The sequence below is a fragment of the Tenrec ecaudatus genome, chromosome 4 (assembly GCF_050624435.1).
Source record: "Tenrec ecaudatus isolate mTenEca1 chromosome 4, mTenEca1.hap1, whole genome shotgun sequence".
Taxonomy (NCBI): Eukaryota; Metazoa; Chordata; class Mammalia; order Afrosoricida; family Tenrecidae; genus Tenrec; species Tenrec ecaudatus.
In genome coordinates, this window is record NC_134533.1 from 141,935,854 (window position 1) to 141,948,052 (window position 12,199).

A 12,199-nucleotide genomic window follows, 5' to 3' on the forward strand; every position below is an offset into this window, starting at 1 on the left:
CCATTATTGGAGAGATGGGAAAAAAGTAAACCCCAATCATTTCTTGTGGTTACAGGGTCTGTGTCCTGTTGGTGATGGGAGAGAGTGCGGAAATGCTGGAAAATATGGGTCACTGAATCTCATCTCTTGTCCCTCACCATCAGCCCCCTGACCACAACCACCCCCCTGAAAAAAAATTTCCTATTCTCCTGCTGGTGTGGGGATCAAGGCAATTTTGATGGAGGAATGTCTTTTAATCTTAGTAATACTGAGACACCAATCTGAGAGGACAACGAAGGACCTGACATTCTTTATTCCCTTTGGCTGCCTGTCCTCCTGTTTGGTGAAGTGGGCATCTTAAAGTTGTCCCTCTTTCTTACCTTTCATATTTGGTCATTTGGCCCACAGCCTGGTGATCCTTCATGATTAATAGCCTGTCCTACCCATTTCCTTACTCTATTGTTCTTGAGACTTTCCTAGTCCATGCCTTTATGTCCCTTCCTGAATTATGGCTCCAACGTGATTCCCTACCTTAGACCCAAACATGTTCTTTGATTATATACCCATCTAGTAGTCTCAAATGGCAATAACTTTGTCTATAGCCTCTCCAACACAAGCATCTCCAAAACTACTCAATCCCATGATCTTTATGTGTCTGTAGCCATATCAGACAGCTAGGGATGTGTCTTTGGACGAGTAGTAGGCATCTTCTCCTTTTCTGCCTTTCGATTCTACTTATAAGCCATTCTCAGGAATCTGTGAGGTCTTCTTGATGTTTTGGATAAATTCAGTAGCAGGACAGGGTCAGGTTACAGCATCAGCTTCCCTCCTTTCTTCTGGGCATTGCTGGCTGAAGAGAAATCCACCTATCTCCTTTGCCTGTGAAAATATAAACAAATAGCCCCTCTCTTTGGGGTGACATTAACCTGAAAATGGAATTATGATTAAGCTTTTGCAGTTCCTTCATGTTCACCTTTCTCCAAATGTGGTTGCATCCTTCTAAAGGTTGTCCATCAGCTCTATTCTGCAAAATCATAAATGCACAGCCCTTTCTCCAGATAACAAGTGGACCTGGATCTCAAACACAATTTCCATCTTCTTGGGACTCCTCAGGATCATCTTTCTCTGTAGAAGTGAAAATGTGTTTATCGGGCCTAATTTTGTTACAAGCTTTTAGTAAGGAGAAAAATTTTTTAGTTAAAATGGCTTAATGAACTTTGTCACCCATAAGATTCCTCTTCTCCCCTTCTGTTTTAACCATGTAAACTTTAAAGGACTGCTAGCGATCTCATTCACCTTGCTAGGCTTTGACCCAGTATAACTACTTCTTTCCCCAAGTTTACCAATAAGGTTACAGGCTCTTTACACTGTATGATTTTACCCTCTTGCCATATTCTGCCTTAATTAACTTCACTCATTCCTTCCATGCTAGATTTAGAGGAAGTTAATGGGCGGTTCTTAGACCCTCATGGATACCCTAAAGAAATGACCCCATACCCAGAACTTGAAAACCTTTTCCCTCCAGTTTCTAATTCCATGTAGGGGTGCTATTGTTTCCCCACAATAGCATTCCAAAAGACCCCTTTCTTTCAAGGATGGTCAGACTTCTCAAATACTCTTTCCTGGTAGGTAGACATTTTTTCTCTAGCAATGCAGGGAAGCAAAAATTGACTTTAGCAATATTCCTTTATAAACCATGGCATTGTCAGATTTTGTCACGTCCTTAATTTCTCTTTCAGAGCCCTGATCCACGGTCGAGCTACACCCTGGGCATGTAGGTTGGACTCCTCATAATCATCGTATAGATCTTTTAGGTAGCCGATCCCAATTACCGCTTTTAATTTCTAATTTAATCACAGCTTTTGGCTTTTCCTCACGATTCTGACCAACTCCAGCATCAATGTTAATTCCTTGAGCACTTGGGTTATTTCTTCCTGATAAAGACCGTATTACTCTTTCAGTAAGAGGCTCCTGCTGTGAGATTGGGGTATACCTGTGATTGCTGCCATTCAAAGATTATTTTGCTGGGTTAGGCAGAGGCTTTGCCCTCTGAGCTCTGTTAGGCTGCACTTGGATCAAGCACTTTCCTCTATTTTCCCGCCTGGAAGTCTTTGCTAAAGGGAATCCTTTACTGTTGAATCTTGAGCCACATTGATTTCCCCAATGTGTTCCCTTCCTGCAGCAGGGGCAGAGTTCAGGGTCTTTTAAACCCGATCTTGATGGTGCTGGCCCATGCTCAAACACAGCCTTGCTCTCAGACGCCATATTGATTGCCCAGCGCTGCCTACACTCTTTCCGCAACGAAAGCACTTTCTTTTGGGTCTGATGTAATTTGCCAAGGCAACTGCCATGAGGTTGGCCTTGCATTCATCTGTCTCTACATTCCTGCATATTCTGAGATAATCTAACAGTGTGCCCTGTTCCCTGTAGGAACCCAACACATTTTTACAGTGCCTATTAGAGAAATCATAAGATAGCTTATGGAGTAGGTCTCTTACTGCCTGGGCATTTTTTACACATTTGGAAATGGAGTCTTCCAGTCGGGACACAAAGTCAGCATAGGATTCATCATTCCGCTGTCTTATAGCCGTGTAACTTGGCTTTCTCTCTTCTGATGGAATTATCTTTTCCCAGGCACTCAAGCAAACCTCATGTATCTGTCCTAATGCCTGTTCGGTAAACTATAGTTGAGACTTAGCTGTGATATCATTCTCATCCCCTAGCAATGGATGAATTCCTATATCTATCCAATCCTCAGCATTCTTCCGAGCTTGTCAGTGGGCTATAAAATACAACATACGATATTGTAAAAACTCTGAAGGGTAAAGACAAATTTTCCCTAAAGCTCTCCAGTCAGCAGGGGTTCAGCACTGGGACTCTGCTAAAGCCCTTATCATGCTAATTACAAAATGTGAGTCTGGGCCATAATCACTGACTGCCTACTTGAGATCTTTTAGCAACTTAAAGGGAAAGACACTAAATTCCTTGTGGGAATTTCCCTTAAGGCTGTCTGCTAACAACTCTAACAGTATAAGACATTCTAAATACTAAATCTCTTTCTTCTGCAATCCTTCTTTCTACTCTTGGAAAGTAAAGGTGCATTCCTATACTTTGCTTCTATTCTCTGAGCTGGTCTTTTTGGCCTCTTATATCTTGAAGCTCCACTTCCAGAACTTCATCTTCTGTGTTAGCTCTCCTAGTTTGTATTTCTTTGGAGCCAATCTCTCTACCTCCAGCACTGGCTTGCTTGATTGTTTTACAATCTCTGGTCTTTCCTACACTAAATTCCAGCAGGGGAGCAGATGCTTTTACTATGTCCCCTTCTGAGTCAGGCTTAGATTTTTCAGCTCTGCCTAAAATCTTCTCATCTGCCTGAAACCCATTCTGCCTGCCTCTCACCTGATTTAAGTTTGCATAGCTTAGAAGTTTCTCACTACTTTGCTGGTCTTGTTTCTTTGCTTCCTCTACCTTTGAAATCAAGGGAGCTTCCTGGATTGTTTAATAGCCTCACTTTGGGTCTTGGAATCCGCTGCCTCTAGTGCTTTATCACCTTTAAACCTTCAGAGGCTGCAGTTCCCCGAGGGCATATAGGCTTTGGGCTTGAGGTTTCCTTTAGAATCAGAGGCCTTGCAGAACAAATCAATCCTTGCTTCTTCTGTTTTTCCTAAACTTTCATCACCCAATTCATGTTCATTCACAGACTCTTTAGCTTGCTTTTCTAGATTTCAATAGACACAAGACTTGCAACTGCACTGATAATCCTCTTTCTCTTCCTCCTGCAAAGGTACTAAAACTATCTTAACTTGAAGCCACAGAGACTATGTCTCCATGGGGATATTCTTCCCAGCTCTCTAGATCAAAAGTTCCTTCTTCTGGGAACCATGGATTTTACCTTTTTGCTACTTTTAGAAAACATTGCAACTTTTTCTTCGTTGCTTTTACACCTTGTCTTTTCAGTAAGTGGATGAGCTTAGTACCATAAGGTTCAGGTTTAATTTTACCTTGCCCCATTGTTCTCTTTAAAATACTCATTCACTTTTTCCACTACTTGTCTGCCAATTCCCACACCGGATCCTCAGGTCACACAATTTTCCAATTCACTCTACATTCCGGTGGGGCCATACAACTGTTACATGGGGTATAACTCAGAAGAGTTCTTTTCATACTCCCCCACGTTTGGCGCCATTTGTGGTTGGATAGGGCCAGCGCCCCCCCCTCCCACACACACACACCAGTCATGGGTTTGATAGCCACAATTGTATGGTTGAGATATATAACTTTTATATTAAAGTCATAGAGAGCATGAGAGATAGAAGAAAAATAATGGAGTCAAGACACATTTCATGGTAGCCTGCTCACCTCAGCCCTGCTTGGTGGTCCACGTGGAGAGGGGGGGAGGGGAAGGACACGGGAAAGGGAACAGGGGAGAGAGGACAGGAGAGGATAGGGGGGACCAATGAAAGGCTAAATGGGGAGCCTGAGAGAGAACCCTTTTTTGCTAGCCTAGGCTTATGTATCTTTGGGGGGAGTGCAAACCCACTAATTACCCATAAAGACATCCATCACAGGAAAGAGTTGCACCATAGGTTATACAGCAATGAGAGGAGGACAATCTAGGGATATACACACAAGAGGGATTGGAGGTATAAGTGCGATGAGATGGGTGGATATAGGATGGCAGCCTAACTTTGAATATCACTGAGCAGGTTTGACCTGTTCTCTGGATCTCATTATAAACCATTATCAGTAAGGTGTCAACCCCACCTACAGGATCCAAGCTAATGGTCACAAGCCTTTAGGGAGAAGTAGCCCATTGTCCTTAACAGCAGGGAGTCAGGGAGGATGTCTCTAAGCCTCTGACATCCCCCCATATGCTAGCAAAAAGCCCCTAATGTTTGACATGTCTTGGGAGACAATGCCATGCCGGGGAAACGTCTGTTTATAATCCCACAAGCTAAGTGTGGAACAACATTGTTGGAACCTTCCTTAACTTACTAAATTAAAACAGGTATTCTTTACCTTTTAAAAAAACTTGTGAATTGGATAAAGGTTTACAGAGCAGATCATCATCTGTTTTAACATTAAACAATTCGTACACATTTTGTTTCATCCATTTCAGTTCCTCAAGACACTATTACTTATCCCACTGTTTCCTCTTAATTTCCTCTTACAAGCTTTTAAGACCCTAGACACTAGGCATTCATTGAAGTAGGAAGTCAAAAAAGGCACTGAACATGTTATTAGACCACTTTCCTGGGATGTCCCATGAAAATATGACCCTAAACTTCCAAACCAGGTCCCATGAGGTGTTTGGTTGTACAGACTCAGTCTTAGGAGCTAGTCTTCTTTGTTTACCCATTGTTATAAATATATCTGTCACACAGCTTTGCTAATTTAAGGGTTTGTTGTTGTTGTTTAATTTAAGGTTTTTACTGGTGTATAATTTATTGGCAGATCTTATAGTAATCAGCTGCACAACCCTACCCTAATCACGTCAGTATTTCCATCACTGTCAGTTAACTCCTCCCCTACCTTTTGTCCATGAGAAGGACTAATAAACTGTTTTTTATACATTTGTGGTTTTTTGAACATATGTAAATGAGTTCGTATAGTATCCCTTTTTGGTTTTGATTCATTTCACTCAGCGTAAAGTCTTACATCTCCATTGCAGCGTGTAGCATCTGTTTTTTCTACTAGTGGAGAGTAGTGTTCTATTACATGTTTGTGCCATGTTTTCTTTACTCGTCTATGGATAGGCATTTAGATGTTTCCACCTTTTGGCTATTGTGAATAGTACTACAGTGTACATTAATTTACAACTCTCTGCTCAAATCTTTGTCTTCAGATTTTTGAGGTATCTAGGAGTGATACTAATACATACCTTTACATTTGCGGGTAAGTGCAAGGTCAGCAGTTCAGACCCATCAGCTGTTCTGATGTAGAAAGATAAGGCTGTGTGCTTTCTTTTTTTGTTGTTCATATTATTCTTTTTTTAAGATATTTTTTATCTGTAAATTAGGTGAAGTTTACATTTCAACTTTGTATTCAGCAGTTTAACTTAGTAATCAAATTCGATGGTTTACCTTTCCCTTTCTCCTTTATTCCTCTTTTCTGCCTTGTGGATTCCTGTCTTTTTTAAAAAATCATTTTATTAGGGTCTCATACAACTCTTATCACACTCCATATATACACAACATGAAGAGTAAATGTTTTGAGAATGATGAGGGCAATGAATGTACAAATGTGCTTTACACAATTGAGGCTGTTTGCTTTCATAAAGATTTATAGGTCTTGGATATACCAGGGAGCAGTTCTACTGTCAATAGGATTACTATGAATTAGAATTGACTGTATGGAAATGGGCTTGTTTTCATTTTTAAGGTTAATTCTATTTTTAGTTTTTTTTCCAGAAGCCACCACCACCCTGTTTCTGCATATTTTTATTAGCAATGTGCTTGATTATGACTTTGTTACTCTGCTAAAAAATCTATGTCGTATTTAAGACTCACAACAGCTCTGCTGGGTTTAGTTTTAATTATTTTTTAATAGAACTAGTGATAGGATGTTTTCAAGGTAATAACACTTGAAAGTAAAAGAGTCTATTGTTTATGGTTCTAATTAACAACATGTTTTTTACAGAATAAAGTAATTGTGTTTATATTTCTTATTTTATCCAGTGGCCATGTTCACTTAAAAGTAGTAGTACTTAATATTAATAATGTCATTTATTCTTAGTTTGGATACTTTGAATAGAGAATATAAGGTAGTCACAATGATTTCTTAAGATTGCTGCTACGTATATGAGGGGGTACCCAACAAGAGCCGGATTTTTTTTAAGCTACTATATATACTTGTGTATAAGCCAAGTTTTTCAGATCATTCTTAATGCAGTTTCTGTAGTAAAATGCGGTGCCTCGGCTGATTATCAGGTCAGCTTATATGAGTATATATGGTATCTTTAAATTTTTTTACAAAGTAACCTATCACCTTCAAAGTACACTTAATTACACTTAATACATTTGTAAAATCTGCGATTCTATTCCTGCAAACATTTTTCAAGCGCATCTCTTTGAAGGGCTTACAGTACCTCCCTCATTTTTTATTCACCTATTCTGTGTTGTCAAATTGCTGTCCTTTCATGTCCCTCATCGTTCATGAAAACAAAAAGAAGTCACACACAGTGAGGTCAGGTGAGTAAGGTGTGTGAGGCAATAGAGCATGCTGGTTTTGTGCCCAAATGGCACGCTGAGATGACATCGTGATGGCAAAACCAGTCCCCCATCTGCCACCAGTCAGGCCTTTTTGCTCGCACATTGGTACGCAATATTTTCAGAACTTCTAAATAGAAAGTTTGATTAACAATCTGACCTGGAAGAACAATCTCCAACGTATCATGAGTTAGAAGTTGATGGTCAATCGATATTTCGCCTTTTTTGAAATAAGAAAACCACTCATATACTTGAGTTGTTCCTATAATACTGTCTTTGCAAGCAATGTTCACCATCACAACAGTTTCTGCGACATTTTTCCCGAGCATGAAATAAAATTTCACAGCTGCACGCTCTTTTAAATCAGCCATCACAAAAAATGAGGGTGGAGTGACACACTGCTTTTATGGAAAAATTCACTCGACCAGAAGGAACCTCCCCAGGTTATCTCACTGGTACACTAACCCAGAGCATGTTGCTCAATGCTCACCTAGCTGGGAAATGTGTACTACAAAAGCTCTGCCCCGCGGCGCTTTTTTCCATTTTTAGTGGGGGAAGTACCCCCTCTTATCAATCCTTCTATTATTTTTTTCCTTTTAGCTCCTGGTCTATACAAATTAAAAATAAAACTTTTGCAGATGTTACGCCTAATTTCTGAAAGCACAAGAAAAAACCCGGAAAGCATTTAAACTAGGTTGAAGACATAAACAAAATATCTTAAAGTGATACCCTTGCAATCCTAAAACTACCAGTTTAAAGAACCAGGGAGAGCTCTTTGGGCTCAAGTTTTAGCCAAACAAGAGATAGGCTGATCAGTGAGTGGTAGCACCAGGGAAGTTGTTCTTCAGAACAATCGCAGCAGTCGCATTTGTCCAGGGACTCAGCAGCAGCTTGCAAGGAAGGCGCAGTTAAACTAAGGGTCCAATGGCAACGGGAAATGCTGCGGGTTGGGGTGGGGTGGACTAGTGCTGTTACATTGTGGGAATACAGTCAGTCTTACATAACAAAATAAATATGAATTGTTGGATGTAAAAAGAATTAGCTCTAAGTTTTCACTCAAATCACAGTAAAGAGTTAACAAATATTTGAGCAAAAGCACATGTCTTAAAATAAGTTTGGAGAAAAGACGGATTCATTTCTAATTTCATTACCAGTGTCATTAAATGGAGTGAATTTTGGACCAGGTATTTTAGCATTATGGTGTAGGATTAAACTTAAAACATTCACAGCCTCAAATGCCTTATAGCAGTTGGTTCTCAACCTGTGGGTTGTGACCCCTTTGGGGGTCAAACGACCCTTTCACTGGGATCGCCTGATTCATAACAATAGCAAAATTACAGTTATGATGTAGCAAGGACACTAATTTTATGGTTGGGGGGTCACCACACACGAGGAACTATGAAAGGGTTGCAGCATGAGGAACGTTGAGAACCACTGCCTTATAGAGAACAAGTAGAATAAGGATTCGGGGGGGGGGGGGGGATATGTAACAGAGATGGAGGGGTAAAGGGGAACTGACATCAAGGAGTTCAAGGAGAAAGAAAATGTTTTGAAGCTAATTGTGGTAACAATTGTTGAATACTGCTTGAAGCGATTAAGAGATGGAATGATATCTGCATTAGCTCCCATTTAAATGGCTTTGAGATAAAAACAGGACCCAACCCATGTGTCGGTGTTGCAGCATCCATAATTTTGTATGTTTTTGTCTCCCCGGTGTAGGTTCACGTCAGGGCTGGGCTCTTTCATGGTACTGAACTCCTCTGTAAAACCGTTGTAAGCACAGAAATATCAGGGAAAAATGATCACATTTGGAATGAACCACTCGACTTTGATATCAATACTTGTGACTTACCAAGAATGGCTCGATTATGTTTTGCTATTTATGCAGTTTTGGATAAAGTAAAAACGAAGAAATCAACAAAAACGATTAATCCTTCTAAATATCAAACCATCAGGAAAGCTGGAAAAGTGGTAATGACAAATGATAAAAATGAAATGTTTTCATTTTTAATAAAAGTTCAATGAAATAGGATAATTTAAGACATTTTGAAAGAAGTAAAATTATATCTGGGGCAGGTGGGGAATGCCCTAAAATTGATGTGGTAATCATTGTACAATTCTCCTTGATATGATTGGATGATTGAACTGTTGAATTGTATGATATCTAAATTATGTGCCATTAAAACTTTGGGGAAAATTATATCATGTTACTTTAGTAGCTAAGAACTGACCATAAGAGTTTTCTACATTTAAAGAAACCAGAATATATTTGTATATATACAAAGTGATTTCAAAAATTTTATAAGAAATCCATTTTGCTTTACTTCCATTTTTCCACGAGCTTTTCCAAGCCTCTTTTATACAAAATCATATTCTTTTATCCTGACCAAGAAAATTCAAGCATTTCCTCCACCTATAATCATATTTTCTTCTAAAAAGGCATTCTGATGACTGAAAAGTAACAAGAAAGGCTATTATTAGTGTCTTCTGATACAGAATTTTGCTCAAAGAATTTGAGTGTTTGTAATTTTGTTTTTGATAGACTGTGGCCTAATCAATAAATATGCCTAGTGTGTATTTGAAATGCCTACCAGCTCATTGCTTTCTTTTTAGAGATATAAATTCTACAATAGACATCACCTCCTCCTGCATCAAGATTTGTAGAGACTGAAAACCCTTAAAGCATAGTGCCTGACCTTTATCACGTACATTTTCCTCAACAACTTAACATTTTTCATCATTTCCAGTGGCTGCTCAATGAACAGTTCATTTTACAGATATGCCATTTTATCACAAAACATTGAATTGGTTTTAGAGTTAAACATTTTTACATGTAAATCTTACTCTGATTTTGGGTGTTTTTCTTTGATTTCTAGAACTAATTTTTCTGAAACAAAGGGCATATTGACACCTGAAAATTCATACTTGATATCTTTTTTTCAACAGCATTATCCTGTAGCCTGGGTAAATACAATGGTCTTTGACTTTAAAGGACAATTGAGATCAGGAGAAATAATATTACACAGCTGGTCTTCATTTCCTGGTAAGATGTACCCTAATCTTTGAGTGTCTTCTTGCATAGTGACTACTTAATGTTTCTGTATGACTCAGCATTTTTCAAATTCAATAAACTTTCATTTGCTTTTCTGCTAAATTGTTTCCATAATTTATCATAAATATAGTTTTAAAGTGTTCTATATCTGAATATATTTCTTATTTCCATGAATGTCCTTGCTTTAAATAATGTATTTCTATAAGTATTTGAGAGATTATCCTGAGGAATATCTCCTTTGTACTATTCTCTGTTGATCTTTATTAAATGTTCTCACTGGTTATGGAATGTTGTGATGTTGAGCTCCTCAGACTCACGAGACCCTGTGTGTGTAGCATGGAATCGCCCACTGGGCTTCAAGGCTGTCTCTTTCACAAGCAGATGACCAGGCCTTTCATTGTAGAGTAAAAACTTAGGATAGACTTAGTGCACTAGCGTAAAACTTAGCATCTCTGGGCATGTTCAAACCACCAGGAGGCAAGCATCTAGCCGTGTGTACCACCCAGGGGGTAATATGGCAATAGTACTAAGAAGACTTGTTCTTTGGATAGCTTTAACCTGAGGCTTGAGGTGAATGTAGCACCTCCCACTTGTCTTTGTTTCTCAAATATACTCAATACTCCTGTGAGGCGCTGGGCTTATTTCTATTTTACAGCTGAGGAATATGAAGATTAGAATAACTTAATTAGTTAGACCTGTGCAATTGACTTATGTCGTATTTGCGTTGAGGGCTGCCTGTTTCATTTTGCTACTTTTCTAGTTGTTGGAATTTTTAGTTTAAACTTTGCCTCTGTGAATAATAGGGATTTCTTTTCCTTCTGTTTTCTTCCAATTTTAATATATTTAATAGAGCTGTAAGCTTATTTAAATTTTTATTAATTATTTTTGTAATGATAGCTATTTTTAAATGTCTGTATCAGCAGTATTACAAGAGGAATTGCTTTTATAAGATATGTTATCTACAGATATATTTATGAACAAATGCCTAACGTTCTAATATTGTGTGTGAGTATATAGTCTCTCATTTCTACCATTTTTAATATACCTCCAATGATTTACTCTTTTTAAAAAAAAACAAAACTTTTTTCCTAATGATTTACTCTTAATCACTTCATATACCAAATAGAGATTTATACATTTGACGCATGTTTTATGAGAAACTGTAGTTTCATAGTAGAGTAAAAACATAGTGCAGTACTATACTTTGTTGAAAAATCTTAATTTAGACTCACAATGTTCTCTGGAATTAGCCAAGTAACTTGTGTTAGTCTGGGTTGACTAGAAAAACAAATTTATAGACACTTGTATGTGCATAAGAAAAAGCTTTAAAAAGCTTTATACAAGATAAATTGAATATTGAGAAAACATCCCCACCCAGCCCAGATCAAGTCCTTAAGTCCGATATTCGTACATAAGCCCAATACCAATCATCAAAGTCCTCTTCAGACTCACGAAACACACGTAGTGATGCCAAGTGCAGAAAGATCACAGGTCAGTGTGTGGATAATCTTGTGAATCCAGTGATGGTGGAAGCATCTCAGGGCTGGCATGGTTCTCCACGTGCTTCCTCCAGGTCCAGGACTCTTGCTGCCATCAGCCTTTCTCCATGTGTCCTGTCAGGAAAGAATCTTTCAGGAAGTCAGCATGTGTCCCACCTCTAGTGAGCTATTTATTTCCTTAGCACCTCCAAATGAGGTCATCAAGCTACTATCTGATTGACAGGCTAAACTCTACCCCTTCTCTCTCTCTGAATCCTCAAATTGACACCAGATTATATAACTACCACATAACTTGGCTAATAATTTTAGTAAAAATGACACTATTGGGTTATTTTAATTTAGCATGCTCTCAACCTTGCTTCATTTCTAAGAAATCTTTGATGAAAGACATTTGTACTATAATTGTCACATTTCTTGCAGCAAGCAAGAAACAAAGGAACTGTAATCTATTTCCAAAGTAT

General features: G+C 38.6%; 1 protein-coding gene across 1 annotated transcript in view; it reads left to right on the forward strand.

Moving 5' to 3' along the window:
* Positions 1-12,199, forward strand: part of PIK3CB (phosphatidylinositol-4,5-bisphosphate 3-kinase catalytic subunit beta) — a 175,649-nt gene that overhangs the window by 113,700 nt on the left and 49,750 nt on the right. The window contains exons 10-11 of the mRNA XM_075546846.1: positions 8,907-9,158; positions 10,134-10,230. Coding sequence (XP_075402961.1) covers positions 8,907-9,158; positions 10,134-10,230 — 349 coding nt within the window. The remainder of the gene's footprint in view (positions 1-8,906; positions 9,159-10,133; positions 10,231-12,199) is intronic.